This window comes from Lagenorhynchus albirostris, chromosome 3 (assembly GCF_949774975.1).
Source record: "Lagenorhynchus albirostris chromosome 3, mLagAlb1.1, whole genome shotgun sequence".
In the NCBI taxonomy this organism is placed as follows: Eukaryota; Metazoa; Chordata; class Mammalia; order Artiodactyla; family Delphinidae; genus Lagenorhynchus; species Lagenorhynchus albirostris.
In genome coordinates, this window is record NC_083097.1 from 160,626,304 (window position 1) to 160,646,361 (window position 20,058).

The 20,058-nt window shown below is 47.0% G+C and overlaps 1 protein-coding gene across 1 annotated transcript in view; it reads right to left on the bottom strand.

Moving 5' to 3' along the window:
* PBX4 (PBX homeobox 4) overlaps window positions 1–18,727 on the bottom strand; it is a 38,043-nt gene extending 19,316 nt beyond the window's left edge. The window contains 2 exon segments of the mRNA XM_060144888.1: window positions 6,531–6,604; window positions 18,591–18,727. Of these exon segments, the coding sequence (XP_060000871.1) occupies window positions 6,531–6,604; window positions 18,591–18,721 (205 nt within the window). The 5' untranslated portion in view covers window positions 18,722–18,727.
* Window positions 18,728–20,058: the final 1,331 nt, after the last annotated feature.

Here is a 20,058-nt window from a genome sequence, read left to right on the forward strand (position 1 = left end):
ATGATAAGCCTTGGGTTCTAAGTCAGGCCCCAGACACTCAGTCTTCCTGAACCCCGTAAGCTGTACAGGATGAAGGATTTCACTTAATAGGTATCAGTCACCAGAAACAGTTCTTCACTCAACAAAAATATAAGGTGTGTACACTGTGTGTCAGGTACCAGGGCAGTCCTAGGACACGGCTCGTCCTAGACCCTGCACTCACCATTGGAGACAGATTGCAGAGGCTACGAGCCATCATGGGTGCAGTGAGTGCAGCAGATGCACAGACAGTGCCCGGGGCCTGTGGGTGCAGAGTTCCCTCCCTGAGCCACAAAAGGGTGTGGAGGGGCAGCACGCAGCCTGGCTGTGGGTTACGGGGGTGCAACCCTCTCTCCGGAGCTTCACTCTGCTCATCTGTAAAACAGGAGTGAAGTAACTGTCTGTCCCGGGCCACTGGAAGTTTGGGGTAATGATGCCAGGACTCGCGGAGCTCTCTGGCTGTGGCCCACGCTCCATCAACACCTACTGGGCTTTTAAACACTCTGTGCAGGTTTAGTGTTTACCCTAAAGGTCTGTCGCAGACATTAGCTAGAGGGAAATGTGAGAAACGTGGGTTAAATCAAGAAGCCAACGTGCTATCTCCCAGTGTGGGCACCCCAGGAGGCTCAGCCTGCAGGACCGCTCATCGGGCAGAGGCCCAGGGGAAGCTGGTGCAGGATCATGACCCTGAATAGTTTTCTTTGGCCCAAGACTTGGTCATTCCTGGTCATGGGGTTGGGGGAAGCTGAGGCAGCACTGAGATCTCATTTACTTTCCTCGTGGTCCATCCTGGAGACTGTAAGGCCTGCAGCCCATGTGCTGGAAACACAGTGCTTCCATGACTGCACTTCCTACTGATACGAAAAGACACCTGGCCACACTGAACTTGACATTTAGGCAGCTCTCGGCAATTGTGATGGCCAGTGCTTTTCAAGGCTGAGTGGTGCTGCCCCATCCCCGTGCAGCCAAATGTACCAGGCACCCTGATGTTTGAGCCAATCAGTGGAGAGGAAGCATGATTTTCTGAAGAAATGCCCAGATCTGACGCATGGCCTACGCTCTGAGCCCTACAGCCGCCTTGGGATTCAGCCTGGGTGGAGTCAGAAGCCCTGAGTGTAGCCCTTGCCACCTGGGAAGATGGGACAGGGCAGCGGCGTGGGCTAAAACGGACACCTCAGCCTGTCCTGATGGCAGTAGGTCTCAAACCTTTCATTTTCTCCTGAAACTGCTGAGTTTGAAGCTGACTGACAGCTGTGTTCACATATGGACATACAGAATCAGATGAAGCAAAAGGAGAAGTGCCCAGACAGCGCACACCCACAGCTCTCAAAGAAGCAGTTTCCCCAAGAGTCCCAGCATCATCTCACTCATGGGGAAAAGGTCATCAAGAACTACAGCTTCCTGAGACAACAGCTGATTAAACTACTTTGAAAAGCTGCTTTTCATTACTACTAAATTCCTTACTTTGCATAGCTAAGTTGTCGATAAAAACCTCAAGGGCCCACACACCCAAGGAGCTCTGATGACAGAGCCAACTGCTGAGGGCAGTGGGGATCACCCGCCCCCGCCAAGGGCTGTTTTTCTCCCCCTGGCGGCAGGTGGGAGCTGGCAGGGGGACAGCACACCTCAGAGAGAGGCAACAACACGGTAAGATTTTTATGATGGTGATCAACATCATACAGTTCGACGGTGCTGAGGAGCATGTGACCGTAGCCAGTGTCTCCAGGGGATGGACACACACTGGCGTGTCCCCCGTGGGCAGTCTCTTCCAGCTCACAGGACTCGCGGGTTGTGCTCGTTCAGCTGTAGGAATGCTGCTTATCTGGTGCACACAGGGCACTGAAGGGAGTGCTGCGAGGGGTTAAGGGCAAACTTGTTTAAACCCCCAAAAAGCCCAACCTTGTTTACTAGAAGTCATAATATCTGCTCCCCATAATTTAATTAAGGAACAGACAAGACAGGCCATTAGACATTCAAACACCTGTGAGAGGCACCTGAGCAGGAGCCTAGTGTGGGACCTACAGGGCAAGGGGCCGTCCGCAGAGGGTGACCTGGCTCTGGGCGTTGGAGCCTAAGGGAAGCGAGGAGGGCAGCCAGTGGGAGCTGGTGGGGGACCCGGGTCAGGGGCTGAGGTGGTGAAAAGGGATGCACGTGAGGGAGGGAGGGAACAACTGATTAAATAAGTAGAAGTACTGAGGATGATGGGAGCAGGGTTCTTATTGTCAGAGAAAGGAGTTACCAATCTAGAGAGAGAGAAAAATAGAATGAACCCTATGGTGCTGAACCAGAATTAAAGACACTGAAATGAGGGAATTCCCTGGCAGTCCAGTGGTTAGGACTCGGCCCTTTCGCTGCCGGCGCCCGGGTTCGACCACTGGCCGGGGAACTAAGATCCCATAAGCTGCCTGATGCAGCCAAAAAAAAAGAAAAAAAAGATACTGAAATGAGCTCATGGTTTTCAATATATGCAGATACAGTAAAAATAGACATGAATGAGTCTGCGTACACATATATATGCATCACCCGCAAATACTCCTGAGCTCTGTGCCCTGAGAGTGACCAGAGCAGTACCACCTCAGTAGTAACAAGCATACCCGGGACCAAGAACTACTCTAAGTGGAGCCAGGGCTCCTGGAGAAATGGCTGACCCCGGCCCGGCAGCAGAGGGGAGAATACGAGCCTGGAACATGTCATGGCAGCAAGGAAGGGAATGCTCAAAGGCTGATGGAGACATGTCAGAAGGACATGAGCCAGCTTCAAGGGTCTCATGCTAGCCAACGCTGGGACAATTTGAGCGTCGAAATGAGTGATAATAGTAACTGTGATAAAATAAGACTCCATGCATTCCATGAATCTATACTGACACAAAATATGAAAATGAATAAAAGGGAAATTGAATGAGGGATAGTCTCAGAGTACCTCCTACAGAATACTTATTACAAAGGGAAAAGGAGCAACTTTAAAAAGGAGTCTGGCAGACACTATCTCACTTGAGTGATCAAAGTTCAAGTCATCAATAGGGGACAGAGCAAATGTGGGCACCACTGAGCAGCCTCTGTGTGAGAAGAGGCGTTGCTTCATTTTGAGGATGTGTAGCAGAAATCTAATCATGAGGAAACACCAGATAAACCCAGATGGAGGGACTTGCCTGTGATCTTCCAGATGGTCAAGGTCATGAAAGTCAAGGAAAGACAGGGGCTTGTCACAGATGAAACAAGACCGAAGAGATGTGATAACTAAACGCAACAAGATTTTGACCTTTTTGTCCTTTTCTATAAAGGACATTATTGGGACAACTGACAGAGCCTGAAAGAGATCTGCGGATTCCATGGTGGGTGGGGTATCAGTGTTCCCTTCCTGACCGTGACAGTTGTCCTGTGGGTAAAAAGGAGACTGTCCCTGTTTGTTGGAAATGCACTCAAGTGTGCAGGGGTCACGGGGCATCGTGGCAGCAACTTACTCTCTAATAGTTCGGGGAGAAATGTATTTACGTGTTCTTGGAACATTTATGTGAATCTGTGATTGTTTCAAAATAAAAAATTAAACACACACAAACAAACCTATGAGAACAAACATAGACCACTCAAACTACAGTGGCTTTTAAACCAAATGGGATATAAGCTTTTGGGTTACAGAGTGCATAGAGGGTAAAAGAATTAGAACAGAAATATACCACACGCTGGCTCTTATGAGAAAGGAAAGTGGTGGGAAAGATAACAGATAAAATGTTGACTTCTACCTGGGTTAAGGAGTGACACCATGAAGATCCACAATGAGATATTCCTTTGAAATAATATGATTCCCAAAATCTGCTGTCATCAGAGTCTTTCAAATACAAACAAGTGTAAACGGATATCATGTCCACTACAATGGGATACCACTTCGCAACCAACAGGATGGCTATTATAAAAACAAAACAAAACAAACGCAGAAAATAACAAGTGTTGGAGAAGATGTGGAGAAATTGGAACCCTTGTGCACTGCTGGTTAGAATGTAAAATAGTGCAGCTGCTGTGGAAAACAGTCTGGCAGTTCTTAAATATACAATTACCATGTGATCCAGCAATTCCACTCCTGCGTATATACCCCAAATAACTGAAAGCAAGGTCTCAAACAGATATTTGCGCAGATATTAGCATCATTATTCACAACAGCCAAAAAGTGGAAACAACCAAATGTCCCACAATGAATGGATAAACAAAATGTGGTCCATCTATATGATGGAATATTATTCAGCCATAAAGAAGAAGCAAATTCTGATACATGCCACAACATGGGTGAACCTTGAAAACATTATATTAAGTGAAATAAGCCAGTCACAAATGGACAAATATTGTATAATTCCACTTATATGAGGTACTTAGAGCAATCATTCATAAAGACAGAAAGTAGGATGGTGGTTACCAGAGGCCAGGGGAGTGGGGAATGGGGAGTTAGTGTTTAATGGGGAGTTAGTGTTCAGTTTAGGAAGATGAAAAAGTTCTGGAGATGGATGGTGGTGACGGTTGCACAATGATGTAAATGTACTTAATGCCACTGAACTGTACACTTAAAAATGGTAAAGTGGTAAATTTTATGTTATGTATGTTTTATCACAATAAAAAATGTTCCAACTGTGTGTGTGGGGAAATATCACGTCCTTACAGCATTTGGGTGAAACAAATGTAGGTTTAAAATTGAATTTCTCTTTCAGTCACCAGATAACTACTGGAGGCTGGTACCACACCCATAGCCTTATATGTAAGAACTCACACAGTCTTCAATAACCGTGAGCTAAGTGTTGTCACTGTCCCCAAGTCACAGAGAAGGACTGGGGACAGAGGAAGTTTCAGTCACATGCCAGGGTCATGGAGCCAGAGGTAAAGCGGAATTCAGACCCTTTCACTGCTCTCTGCCACCGTCCATGTCAAGTACACATCAATCTTGCACCAAAACCGTGTTCAGAAAGAAACATACTTTTGTACCACATACGTGCTTTCCACAAGCCCCAGCATACTCAAGTGCTACGCTCCAAAGTGACACACGACATTCAAATAATTGATCTCAAGAGACCAACTCACTCTGGACTTCCCTGGTGGAGCAGTGGTTAAGAATCCGCCTGTCAATGCAGGGAACACGGGTTTGAGCCCTGGTCCGGGAAGATCCCACATGCCGCGGGGCAAGTAAGCCCGTGAGCCACAACTACTGAGCCCGCGTGCCACAACTACTGAAGCCCTCATGCCTAGAGCCCGTGCTCCACAACAAGAGAAGAAGCCACCGCAATGAGAAGCCCGCACACCGCAATGAAGAGTAGCCCCCGCTCGCTGCAACTAGAGAAAGCCCGCCACAGCAACAAAGACCCAATGCAGCCAAAAACAAAAAGAGAGACACCAACTCACTCTAAGAAATCAAGTGACAACCCTTCTCTGATGATTTTGGTTTAAATGATGTCTTCACCATATTTGTGGCTTCTCTTGTAAACCATCTTCAAATTGCTATTAACCTTGACCAAGTGATCAAGGTCAGTGGTCCTATCAGTGATAGGACTTACTGACAGCACATACCTCCGACACGATGCACTGAGGACACAACGTTGCTTCTGTGCAATTCCTGCCACAGATGCACAACCTCGGTCTAATTATGAAGAAACAACGGACGAACCACACTGAGGGACTCTATAAAATAACTGAGCAGGTCTCAGCAAAAGTATGAAAGCCACGGATGATGAGGAACAATGGAAGAAACTTCATAGATTGGTGGTGACTAAGGAGACACGATGACTAAATGCAGTGTGGGATCCTGGACCAGAAAAAGGGCATTTAGGACACAACCTGGGGAGATTCAAATGGGACCTGTTGCTCAGTTACAGAGCATTGTACCAACATCAATTTCCTGGTTTAATCACTGCACTATGGTTCTGAAGGTGTTGCCATTAGAAGAAGCTGGGAGAAGGGTATACTCTCTGTACTAATTTTTCTTCCTTCTTTTTAAAAAATTAATTAATTGAATAATTTTTGGCCGCGTTGGGTCTTTGTTGCTGCGCGTGGGCTTTCTCTAGTTGCAGCGAGTAGGGGCTACTCTTCATTACGGTGCACGGGCTTCTCATTGCAGTGGCTTCTCTTGTTGTGGAGCACGGGCTCTAGGCGCGAGGGCTTCAGTAGTTGTGGCTCACGGGCTCTAGAGCGCAGGCTAGATTTTGATTATGATTCTACTTTCCTAATTCTGTCATCTCAGATCCTTTTGTAAAACAACTGAATGCCACAATGGCTCTGAGGTCTTGCACCTAGAATGCAGCTGCTTATTACTCACTGGCAACAGTATTTCTCTAGTTACAAACTGCAAAATAAATGAGTGTGATACACCGGAAAGCAGGGCTCTGACAAAGCAGAAATGTACCAACTGAACCATCGCTGCCAGAGAGGGATGTGACGAGCAAGATGGCCCACGACGCACGTTAAGGCTGAGCCAGGACCAGAGGTGCGAGGTTGTTGTGGTCCTGATGCCACACAAGAAGTGTCTTCTCAGCGGCCTACCTGCCTTTTCCTTGATCTCACAGGGCACACTGAAGAGAGCAGGCTTCATCTGATGACAATTCAGAGCATGCTTTCTGAAAGAGAGGTGACAGAGGAGCAGGTGAGAAGGAGAAGAGTCATTCTGTGCATGAGAGTAATGATCCTCTATACTGAGTCTGCCAGGTCTGTTGAAAAACCCTCTTATGAAAGGACAGAACCGCAGCATTTCAAATGATCGAGCTTCAAAATTGTCCACACAGCTAAGAACTAGGTCAACAGGTTTTCCTTCTTCTAATCCACCATTGCTTATTCTATTCATGAAACGTTGCAAGTTTTCTACTGTGGTTACATTGTAGTTGTGTACTTCGAAAAGAACATCAGGATTAATGTTCCTCAAAGTATGTTCTGCTGCTTGAACTTTACTTAACCCTGCTTGATGAGGTTGGAAGAAAAGTCTATTCATATTGGCCAGTCCTACCGTGTCATAGTCAAAGAGTAGCAACTTACCAATGCCACATCTTGTCAGCATTTCAGCAGTCACACTGCCAACTCCACCAACACCTACTATTGCTACAGCAAAGGTACGGATTTTCTCATAGTAGCTTACAATTCCCATTCGTTTCAATGCCATCAGGCGGCATCTCCGCCGCTCCCGCGGGCCTCTCAGCCCAAACTGCATTTTAAAAAGATCACTGTGGCTGCTCTCTGGAGACTGGGCTGGAAGGCAAATATGGAGCCAAGGATACCAATCTGGAGGCTATCACAGCTGGAATAGTCCAGAAATGCTGTTGACTTAGAGTTATGGTAGTAGACATAAAAAGTAGATAGATCTTTGGTTTGGGGAACAGAATCAACAGGACCTCCTGATAAACTGGTGTAGGGTTTTAGGCAAAGAGGAGGTTCTAGGATAACTACTAGCTTTAGGTCTGAGCAACTGGATGGATGGAAATATCATCAACTCCAACCGGGCAGACTGGAGGGCAGCAGGTTTGGGGGAGGAGGGTCTGGAAAGGAGGGTGGTACTTGGATCAGGTTCACCTGAGATCCCTATGAGCTACCCAAGAGGAGGGATCAGGTAGGCAGCTGGCACATGGACATGGGCTCAAGGCTGGAGATGAACAATACAAAGATGGAGTCCTGGGCATAGAGATGGCACTTTAAGCCACAAGACTTGAGGGAATCACTATAGGACAATGTAGACAGAGAGCGACCCAGGCCCCAGGCTTAGGCATCTGTACTTGTAGAGGTCAAGCAGATGAGAAAATCCTGCAGAAGAGACTGGGACCCAAACTGCCAGTGGGGAGGGACCAAAAACAGTTTCAAAGAGAGAAGAGTAATCTGTGAGAAATGCTTCTGAGAGGTGAAGTGGGAGAAGAGACCTTGGATTTAGCAACATGGAGGTCACTGGTGACTCAGCAGAGTGAGAAGGTTGGGAGAAGGTGGGTGGAGATGGGAGAGGAAGTGGAAGTAGCAACCACAAACTCTTTGACACTTGATCCCAAAAGAAAGTAAAGAAATGTAGCAAGTGCTAAAAGAAAGGGTGTGTATTAATCATGTTTAAAATTTTCTATCTTTTATGATGCTTTGACATCCTGGGGCCGGGAGAGACTGCCCTTCCCAGGGCTAACTAAATCCAGATATAGCAAACAACTTGCCTGAGAGCGTGCCTTTCATATGCAAACTCAAATCCAAAGGCCACACTCCCAATACCTCTTTCATCTAACTCTCAGCACCAGTCAACATGCCTACACACACCCCACACACCCCCACACCCCCGCCCCGCTTCCCTGGTGGCACAGTGGTTAAGAATCCACCTGCCAATGCAGGGGTCACGGGTTCGAGCCCTGGTCCAGGAAGATCCCACATGCTGCGGAGCAACTAAACCCGCCAGCCACAACTACTGAGCTCGTGTGCCACAACTACTGAAGCCCACGTGCCTAGAGCCCGTGCTCCTCAGCAAGAGAAGCCACGGCAGTGAGAAGCCTGTGCACTGCAACAAAGAGTAGCCACCCACTCACCGCAACTAGAGAAAGCCCATGCGAAGCAACAAAGACCCAATGCAACCAAAAATAAATAATAAATAAAGAAATAAATTTAAAAAAGAATACAAGGAAAGAGAATGAAGTCGGCTGCTCTGCTTCTTAAAGGGGATTCTAGGAATGATTATTCCCAGGTCAGCTTCCTGCTTATAAAACATCTTACTTTCGATACAGTATAAAGCACCTTTGAATGAATACAAAGTAACTTCACAGAATGTTTTTGTGGTTTATTATGAAAAGTAAACAAATGTCTAACCTTTAAGCATGTTCTTGGCCTAGAGGTGATCAAGCGGCTGACAGCAAACCATCAGTGATTACATAAAGTACGACAGACTATCTCATTCATCAAAGGGGATGAACTAATTTCTGTGACAGACATATCCTAAGGTGACCCCCACTGAGTATAATCCTGTCTCCTTGAGATTGGGCAGAATCTGTGACTTGCAAAGTGGCAAAAGTGATGGTATATAGTCTGGCAAAAGTGATGGTATATAGTCTCGCCCGTGGTTATGTTACATTATGACTCCACCTTAGTGGACTGGGGAATGTCACCTGCTGGCCTTGAAGCCAGCTGCCATGTTGTAAGAGGGTCGGTAATGGGGAACCGCAGGCAGCCTCTTGAAGCTGAGAGCAGACCCCCAGCTGACAGCCAGCAAGAAAACAAGAACTTCAGTCCTGCAACTGCAAGCAAGGGTTCTGCCAACAACCCTACGAGACTGGAAGATGATCCTGAGCTTCAGATAGGAACACAGATCAGCCAACACCTTGACCGAAGCCTTGTGAGACCCTGAGCAGAGGACCCAGCTCAGCTGTGCCCAGATTCCTGCCTGTGGAAACTGAGATCAGTTTTAACTGTTTTAAGCTGTTAGGTTTGTGGTAATTTGTTACATAGTGACAGATAGCTGAGATAACTGAACAGATTGTAAGGCAGTGAATGGGGACTGTGGGGAGAAAAAGAAGGTCTGTGCTCGCGCCTTTAGCAAGTACCTGACATGTTCTATGCAACCAAGTATCTACATTAAAACAAAACAAAATGTTAATGTTTATGAAGAAGCAAAATTCCAATGAATGAGAAATCATAAATCTTTTAAATAAATAAAAGAAACTTCCGAGGATAATCTAAATTAAAAAACAAATCTGCGAATATCCTTTTAAAACCAATGCTAAACAAAACCAATCTGTAACAAAACTATTGAGAGTCACATAGAATCATGCCAGAAAATGAAAGCATACAGCTTTATCATCCTCCAACCCCACTTATTCACTATTTATAGGACAAACATTTATTGAGGCACTAGTATATACCGGTCACTGTATAAGGAGAAAGGAATGTGGGAATGAATAGAACATAAGTCACATCCTGGCTTCTACTAACTGTGTACTGTAGCTTCTAATTTTAGCTGTAATTTACTTTTCCAAATTATGGAAAAATCTGCTTTCCTGAACAAGGTATTATTATATTATATTTATTTATTTTGGAGGTATTTATTTATTTACTTATTTTTTACTGAAGTATAGTTGACTTACGTTACATTAGTTTCAGGTGTACACCACAGTAATTCAATATTTGTATAGCTTATACTCCAAACAAAGTTATTATAAAATATTGACTATATTCCCTGTGCTGTACATTACATCCTTGTAACTTACTTATTTTATACCTAGTAGTTTGTACCTTTTAAGCCCCTTCACCTATTTAGCCTCTCCCCCAGCCCTCTCCCCTCTGGCAACCACTAGTTTGTTCTCTGTATCTGTGAGAGATTTCTTTTGTTTGTTTGCTTGTTTCATTTTTTAGATTTCACATATCAGTGAAAACATACACTATTTGTCTTTTTCTATCTGACTTATTTCCTGAGCAAGGTATCATTTGAAATTACTGAGGAATTTGATTTAGAGATATATTCAGAGATCTTATCCTTTAGAATAAGATACTTCTTGAAAAAGCTTCCCTGAGAGCGGCAATGATTCTAATACCTCAACAAAAGATGAAATCAAATCCCCTTAATTATTCTCATTTCTAGAAGGATTGTTTTAGCTGACAAATCCAGTTACCTCCTGGAGACAGACCTAGGTAAAGAACAAAAATTAGAAGACATGTTTCCTACCCTGAGGAAATCAAATCTTGATGGAAAACCTAGAAATTCACAGAGGATGCCAAGCTCCAGAAAGGAATGCAGCCCAGGAGACAGATGCCTTGGCATTTTAAAATAAGCTTCTTTGTAAAAGTAAAACTGGGAAGAATCAAACTGTTGTGGGTACCATCAGTCATCTGTAGAGTCATTCTAAAAGCAAACCTACAAACAATGAAACAAAAACAGCTAAGTAAATGGGGGTTGAGAATACGTACTGATACCCAAATTCAACCATAGAAATTATTACAGTTATTTTAGCAAAATGAAGCCTTGGATCAGGAGGCAGTTTTGGCAACAGGAAACGAGGGTAGTTATTTAATACAACACAAGAAAAACTCTGCAGGACTTGAATGAAATGCAACCTTTAAATGGAATAAATTTAAGTCTGTGAAAATCTCATTATGATGTCCTTATTTCCTAATCTGCCCATGGATTGGTCACAATCAACACTATTGTTAAATTTCTTACTCAAAACCACAGAGAGATGAAAATCTCTCTCCTGAGCAAAAGGTGAAATGGCTTCTCACTGCCTGCTCCAAAAAACACAAACCACTTAGCAAGGCATTCGAGGCTCTTCACCAGAGTCCTGCTGACCTTCTCCCTCCTCCGGACTTGGGGAAGTCCTACTCCTCTGTCTAGTCCAAGACTCTAATGGGTTGGCCTGTCCTAGTCTGGATTTCTTACTCCCTCCTTTCTTCCGTTTAAAGCATTTATCACGCCTGGCCCGGACATGATGAAGGCCTCAACTTACTCATTTCAGAAATCCAGGCCAGCACCATACTTGGCACACTAACTGAGCAAAGATTTGTTGAACTGAACTGAAGGAAAGGTAGAGGCTAGAGATGTGACACTAGCAGAGTAGAAATGAAGAGTTTGAAAGCAGAGCTCTGACGTCTCTAGACTTAAGTGGGGCAAGTGGAGAATCAAAAACTAGGGTGAGAACTGCTAGGTTCCACAGCCAAAGAAGGGAGCAGAAGCCAGAAGCACACAGGGCTCGGCTGGGGGCCCCTCTTTTTGGTCTCGGTTCTAGGGCCGAGCCCACACGGGGTACTCATCCACTCTAGGAATGAAGGGAAAATATTAAGGGGTTTAATAGTGCATCATGACAAGAGAGACAATCAAAAGGGATTTTGGGCTTCCCTGGTGGCACAGTGGTTGAGAGTCCGCCTGCCGATTTAGGGGACACGGGTTCGTGCCCCGGTCCGGGAAGATTCCACATGCTGTGGAGCGGCTGGGCCCATGAGCCATGGCCGCTGAGCCTGCGCGTCCAGAGTCTGTGCTCCACAATGGGAGAGGCCACAAGAGTGAGAGGCCCGTGTATAGCAAAAAAAAGGGATTTTGCTGTGATCCTAGATAGCTTCAGGAAATTGTTTTAAAACCAACAAAATCGGGACTTCCCTGGTGGCACAGTGGTTAAGAATCTGCCTGCCAATGCAGGGGAGATGGGTTCAATACCTGGTCTGGGAAGATCCCACATGCTGCGGAGCAACTAAGCCTGTGAGCCACAACTGCTGAGCCCGCGTGCCACAACTACTGAAGCCCACGTGCCTAAAGCCTGTGCTCTGCAAGAGAAGCCACTGCAATGAGAAGACTGTGCACCGCAATGAAGAGTAGCCCCCGCTCAATGCAACTAGAGAAAGCCCGCATGCAGTAATGAAGACCCAATGCAGCAAAAAGTAAAATAAAATAAAATAAAATCCAACAAAATCCAACTCTTAGGAAAAGCACACCAAGGACAGCAAGAGTTTCCTTTGGCACTAGACAAAGCCAAGCTAAGCATGTTAACCCAGGAGCAGAGCTAAAACCTGCAAGCAGTCTAAGAACACAGACTGCCAGGCACCAAGTTGACTGGTATCTACAGAACCTCCTTAAGGGCGATGAAAAAGAAAATTTCAGCTCTGAAATTTTACTTCCCGGCTTTGGACTAATAGATCCTCTCATGCTAATGCTATCTGGCTTTAGGAAATTCCAAACCGTAAATTCCTCTTCTGACCCCTTGCATTCTTTGATGGGCGTGCTGAAAGCTCAATGCTTTCTGACATGCATTAATGTACATACTTCTAGAGGTCTGTGTTTCCATATTTAGTATCCCAGAGGTACCAAGACGAGGGGCACACCATTCACTTGACGGTACATACCTTGCCATTTGAGTAAGTTTTAAGGATAGTCAAACTTATGTCATCATCTCCTTTTAATATTCGGAATTTAATCCATATTCCAGGTAAAGTCTGCAGAAATACTGGAGGAATGAAGAAAGTCATGCAAATTTTGACTAGTAGAAAATACCTAACAAGTCATATATGTAAAAATCAAATTTAAAAAAAGTTCAGAGAAATCTTTTCTTCCTAAGGAAAGCTATGGAGGCCCTAATTACAATATCTGTTATGTTGCCCAAAGGCCAACCTCTAAATATACTCTTTTTAGTTTCAGGTTCACCACCGCATATGCCATATAGCTTACTCTTAACACATGTATAATAGTGACCATTCTCCATCATATTTTTATTCGTTATATGTAAAGTTTTTTTGCCCTAAAGACCTTATTACCATTCCCCAATGATCATTTTCTATTACACTCAAGTTCTACAAACTAACGCAAAGTTGAGCTATGGTTTTATAGACCATGTAAAGGAAATATAGAAACAACCCTGGGACTTCTAAAACTTGATTTCCTTAGACTGAAAATGTAAACAGATCCTGAAACAACAAGGTCCCATGGCCCCAGATCAAATGTTTCATCTAGAGAAAAAAAAATCAACTGTTTTCTGATTTTTATTTGTTCATTTCTAATTTTCTTTCTATATTAAATAGACAAAACAATGCTAATATGTGACCCTTGTGATTAATTTAAAATCCCTTATGCCCACAAACACAACTTAGGCTCAAAAATAATTTCCATTTGTCAGATTAACCATCTACTAGGTAAAATGATTCATGAAAATTGAAATAAATGACACGCTATCATCTCCACTCTTGAGAGTCTGACCTCTCCAAGTGTGGTCTGAGATCAGCGGCATTGGCACCCTTGGGAGGTGGTTAGAAATGTGGACTCTTGGGCCCCACTGAGACCTGCTACATCAGAACCTGTGCAATAAGATTTCTGCAGAGATCTGCTGCAGGTCCAGCTAAGAGAAGCATTGCTCTAGAACACTGCTGTCCAGAATTTTCTGCAATGATGGAAATGTTCTCTACCTGCATTAAGATGGTAGTCACATGGCTACTGAGCACTTGAGAGGTAGCTAGTGTGACTGAGGAATGAAATGTTTGATTTAACTTTATTTTTAAAAAACATTTATTTATTTATTTATTTAGGCTGTGTCTTAGTTTGACCCGTCTTAGCTGCGGCATGCAGGATCTTCGTTGTGGCATGCAGGATCTTTAGTTGTGGAAAGTGGACTTCTTAGTTGCACCATGCATGCAGGATCTAGTTCCCCGACCAGGGATTGAACCCGGGCCCCCTGCATTGGGAGTGCAGAGTCTTACCCACTGGACCACCAGGGAAGTCCCTGAATGTTTAATTTAATTAATTAATTTATTTGTGGTTGCGTTGGGTCTTTGTTGCTGCACGCAGGCTTTCTCTGGTTGTGGTGAACAGGGGCTGCTCTTCGTTTTGGTGAGCGGGCTTCTCACTGCTGTGACTTCTTTCTTTTTTTTTTTTTTTTTTTGCAGTACGCGGGCCTCTCACTGTTGTGGCCTATCCCATTGTGGAGCATAAGCTCCGGACACGCAGGCTCAGCGGCCATGGCTGATGGGCCCAGCCACTCCACGGCATGCGGGATCCTCCCGGACCGGGGCACGAACCCGCATCCCCCGCATCGGCAGGCGGACTCCCAACCACTACGCCACCAGGGAAGCCCGCTGTGACTTCTTTAGCTGCGGAGCACGGGCTCTAGGCGTGCGGGCTTCAGTAGTTGCAGCACATGGGCTCAGTAGTTGAGGCAAGTGGCCCTGGAGAGTACAGGCTTCAGTAGCGGTGCATGGGCTCAGTTATTGCGGTGTGCAGGATCTAGGGCATGTGGGCTTCAGTAGTTGTGGCTCGCAGGCTCTAGAGCGTAGGCTCAGTAGTTGTGGCTATAGTCTTAGTTGCTCCGCAGCATGTGGGATCTTCCTGGACCAGGGATCAAACCCGTGTCCTCTGCATTGGCAGGCAGATTCTTAACCACTGCACCACCAGGGAAGTCCCCTGAATGTTTATTTTGATTCATTTTAATTTACAGAGACATATGGCAAGTGGCTACCTCCTTGGACAGTGTAGCTCTCTAGAGCATCTTCATGCTCTTGCAAGCAAAAGGTCAAGAACTGACCACAACAGCTAAATCTGCCAATCTGGCAGCACAACCCACCTGTCGTTCCAACATGCAGAATGACTTGAAGGGCCAGTCCTCTTCAGCTGCCTCTTCCAGATCATCAGGTCTGGAGCCCAGGTCTCCAGGACGACACTGTTGACCATTCTGCTTCCTTTTAAAATCAGGTTTCCAAAACTCACCCCTCAGCCTTCCCAGCTCTAGAGTTTTCACACTGACTTGTTAGGAATCTCACTACTAGACAAAAAAGTGAGTCCACCACTGACGAAGGGCAGCTTCCAGGCCCCAGGACACCTGAGGCCTGAGGATTCTCAAAGGTGTGGTACACAAGCACACTGTCAGGGGTCATGGTTAGGAGGGGACCCAGAGATTGCACCAGATTTTCAAAGGGGTCGATGATTCAAACACTGGTTAACAACTCTGGGAGGGGGAAGAACTTTGGAACCTGAGAGTCCTGACAGAGGAGCCCTCAACCCTAGTCTGATAACCTTATAAACTATTCATAAAGGTATTCAAAAGAAGCAAAGGAAACAAATCTACGTAAACTTCAACATGTTGTAAAATTTATTATTATAAAAACTAAGGCTACACATGATAGAGTGACATACTCAGAAAATCCTTGGCAAACAAGAGAAAATTTCCTGCCTTCCCGGTCCCATATAAGAAATGAATGAGAACGTGATCAGTGAAAGATCCAACTCAGAAAACACAAAAACTGTCCCTCTCTAGGAAAAGCTCAGGGTGTCACCAAAGAAGTTCAGAAGATCATTCAAGAAGACTAGTTACCTATCACACAGGAAATTTCCAGCTGACGTGGGCTGAATGTCAACCAAGACAGTGCATTCCAAACTCCCCAGTGTCCCTCTACTATCTGTGTAGCCAGAAGGAAGAACAATACACAGTTCACTATTTGAAGACTATTCAGCTATAATAACAAAATGAATTACACCCAAGTATGTGGAGCTGCCTTCCTAATAACATAGCAAGGTGTAAGAAGGAATCCAGGCTTAAGGAGAGTAGGTGTGCTTCCCTTCTTTAAGCACGCGGTGACAAAGCAGGTTGAGAAGGCCTCAAATCTGAGATGAAAAATTCTTTTCTTGCTAGCCAGCTGAGCTAAATTGACTCCAGGGGCTCTTAAGAGGTTGGCAGCGCACAGAGATGAAACCGTTCTCTCTTGTTTCAGAGAGAGGGCAGGGTCAGAAAGACCTCACCACTTGAGGTGAAGCCAAAGGCCAGGGAAGCCAAAGGCCTCACCCAGTTGGCTGATCAGGAAAGACACAATCTGCTTCCCTGCCCAAGCTGATAATCTACCAGGCAGCAAGGTTTACTATGAGGAAAAGACCCACCCAAGCTGTGTTTTCTCCAGAGTGGAGTAAGTGGCCCGCCCACTTGAGGACTGAAGACTGGTGTCTGGACTTGGGTGACTTTTAGGGCCTTGAATTTATCTAAAGGCTATGCAAGGAGTGGGGCAGATGTGAAGCTTCCAAAGTCTCAAAATAAAAGCTCCAGGGATCTTTCTACCTCAGGAAGAAACCAGGAATCAGCTACCTAACAGCTACGTTGTAAGGCAAGTGTAATGACCCCCTGTTCAGTTTCTTAGCCTTAAAAGAAAAACGACTCTCTTTGAGAACAGCAAGAAGAGGTGACTGACTGCATTCCATTCTAAGCCTACCTAGGGGAGTCTAGAATCTCAAGAGATTGTTACAAGAAAAAAGTAGCAGCCTTGGGGCAGTGCAGGGTGACACACGCCTGAGGAAGGCCACATCTGAGCAGAGTTCGCTCCTTAAGCAGCTCCTGGCCTAGAACAGAAGGAATACAGGTAGCTCCACATGCACCCAAAGCACTGCTTCTGTGGTTCCTGGGTGTGAAGAGCCCGTTTTCCCCCTTCCCTAGCTCCTACCAATCCTTCCAGAATCTAAGTGCCACAAAACTTTACTGAACGCTAGGTGCCAGGCATTGTGCACAGCCCTGGGAATACAAAGGAAAAGTACAACAATGCCCTTGCTCTCACACTGGCTTAGCGGAGAAGGCATCACAGAAGGCCACCCTCTCCCGGCCCAGCTCTTTTGTGCCAGGAATTACCTCTACTCAGCACACTCCTGTTATGATGACTGTTTATGAGTTAAGTCTCCCACACACCTTCCTTCTGAATGAGCCCTGAAAGGGCAGAGAACATCTTGGCCATCTTGGTTTCTGTAGCACCTAGCACAATGCTCCAGTGGTGTGCGGTGGGGTTATGCGTGTGTGACACTCTTAACTTTCCAGATAGAGGCCATGAAACTGTGGAAAGAGTCGACATTCCACAAGAAGCAAAGGCAAGAAAGTTTGAGGAATAAATGCCTGCCATATCCACCGTTTACTTGCCTCCTCCTTTCCTGGGGCTGCTGTTCACCTGGCTTTGTAACCCCTCCTCACTAGAAGGTTCTAGGCACTGCACAGTCCACACCACTACACCCTGGTCCCATCCACAGGGACCGTCCCTTACCCCCAAACAAGTCCCATTCAACAAGACCTCATCCTCCAAAAGGATGCCATTCTGTGCTTTGCTACCTTCTAACAATTCAGGCAGGCCCCAAACACAATGGGCTGACTTGTGAAGCACATTTTACCAATCCTGGCTCACTGACAAGTGGGTGGAGGTTAAGTGGGACAGGTGGTCTTAACACCACTGTGATTTTCCCACTGCAACTGAAATAAAATCCAAACTCTTTCCTGAAACTTGGCCCCATGTGATCCTGGTTCCAGACTCTCTCTGCTGTACTGGGGTCTTTCAGTCCCTGGCTCTGCATTCTTCCTGCCCTTTCCCACCTTCGGGCCTCTGAAGGTGCTGTGCCCTCTCCTGGCTTCCCACAGCTTGCCATCTCTTTACTTACAGCTTTTAGCGCAACTTATACTTAGTTTTGCTACTTACTTTCTCTCCCTCAAACCATGAGCTTGAGATCAGTGACATCAGCACCCAGCTCCGTGCCCCGCACATAGTGTCTAATAAACATTCGCCAAATTAATAAAAAAGGGAGTCCTCTGTCCCCCTCCAGCTCCCCCACTAACCTTTTTTCTGGATGCTTCCCGAATCAAATCACACCATCTCTTCATTCCCGAGTCCCATTTCCCACAACTCATTCTCCATTACCTGCCCCCAGAACTTCCCATCCTCATGCATACCACTGATCCATTTAGTTGTCCATCCTTCACAAATCCCGTGTGCACCCATCTCTCAGCCCTTACACCCCCCCAACACTCCTCTTCCCCCTTACATCCATAAACCCTGAAACCACCTTTCACCATAAACCTCTCCATCCACAAACTCCCCTTAAACCCATCCCTCTCACCCCAAGATGAGCTCCTAAAACCCAGCACCCACAGCTTAGCGCCATAAGCCCCCTTTCAATCCGTTCCATTCCCTTCGGCCTCAGAACCCCCCTTCAGTCCTCCTCAAACCCCCCGCCCCCGATCTGCCCTCTCCCTCTCCGCCCAGACTCACCACCCCATCTCTCACCCTGCACCCTCCTCACCCCTCACGCCCCCAGCCGCCCCGGCCCTGGCCCCCTCGGCCCGCCCCCTTCACTGAAGCGACTTTGGGTGGCCCCCGCCGAGTCCGCGCCAGCACCTGGCTTGCGCCTCGTCCAGGCTCTGGTCGGTGATGGCCATGATCTGCAGGACGTCGTCCGTGTCGGAGCCCGGTGGGGGCCGGGGCGGTGAGCGGCGCGGGTCAGAGGGGCGGCAGCACGGGGTGTCCATGCGCGGCGAGGCCTGGCGGGCGCTCAACCAAGGAGCAGCCGAGCCTGGAGAGCTCGCGCGGACGTCGTAGCCAACCGCCGCCGTCTATGCGCGCACCACGCGCGCCCTCGGGCCCCGCCCCCCTCCGCCTACGGCCAACCGCCGCCAGCCAGGCGACCGCGCCCCGCCCAGGGACACGCCCTACTATCTCCGTCAGCCAACCGCCGCCGCGCGGGCCGCCGTGCCTCGCCCACAGGCAGGCCCCTAAAAGCCCCTCCTATCGGCCTAGGACTCTGTTGGGGGTTGCTGAGGCAACGGCGCTTTCTACCCCTTCCCTCCTCCAGCCGGAGAGGGCAAGGCCGGCTTTGCTCTGCTTCAGAAACCCCATCTCCCACATCTCCACCTCCCTCAACCATTCCTACTCTGAGACACTTTACACCGCACACGTCCTTAGAGCGCTCCCTTCTCAGAGCCCGCACATCTCCTCAAGAGTCCCCACTCCTCAGGGACCTCACTTCTTAGAGCCAATCCCCCCCCAGCCCCCACTCTTCCTCATAGGCTCCCATGTCTCAGAGCATCCCACTCCTCAGGGACCTACACATCTCAGAGTCTTAACTTCTCAGAGCACTGCACTCTTCCTCCAAGCCACCCCTTGCTTCTCAGACCCTCCCTAGCCTCTCAGAACCCCATCAACACCCCTACCCCCATTCATCTCCAGAAGCCCGGAGCCCCAGACCCCTGCTCCCCTCAGCCTCAGTGCCAGCAGGTGGGTCACTTGGGCTCCCGGCCTCCCAGTTCCCCCTCCCCCCACCTCTAATATTCCATAGGGGGTACAGGTACGTGTGGTGATGGTGGTTGGAAGGTCAAAACTGAGTGATTTTCTCAGTTGCAGAAATCACTTCTATTCACCTTTCAAGGTCCAGCTTATTAAGAGTGACCTTGCTTTATTCATTCTTTTGCCCTACAGCATTCCGCTAGCACGTGAAGGATGCTTTCTGAGGACCTACCCTGTGATGCACCCCCAAATCAGAGCGAATCTTCACAGGCCTTTGTTTCTAGCTGTTAGGACTCCTGGCATCAGAGGATTCTTGTGCGAGAGAAAAGGATTTATTCTCGGACATAAATCACTTCTCCAAAGTCATGGGACCTCCTAGAGCCTGTTTGCAATGGGGACAGACCCCAGACGAGGCTCATAAAGGGACCTCAACCTCCTGGGAACCCTTCAGGACAGGGCCCATCTTCTTCGCATTGCTGCTGGAGAGGAAATGCAAACACCAACTGGTCTGATTAGATTCGGGCACTCCAAAGGGAATGGAAATGAATGATGTAGACTAGTGTAAGAACAACCTGGAAAGCTC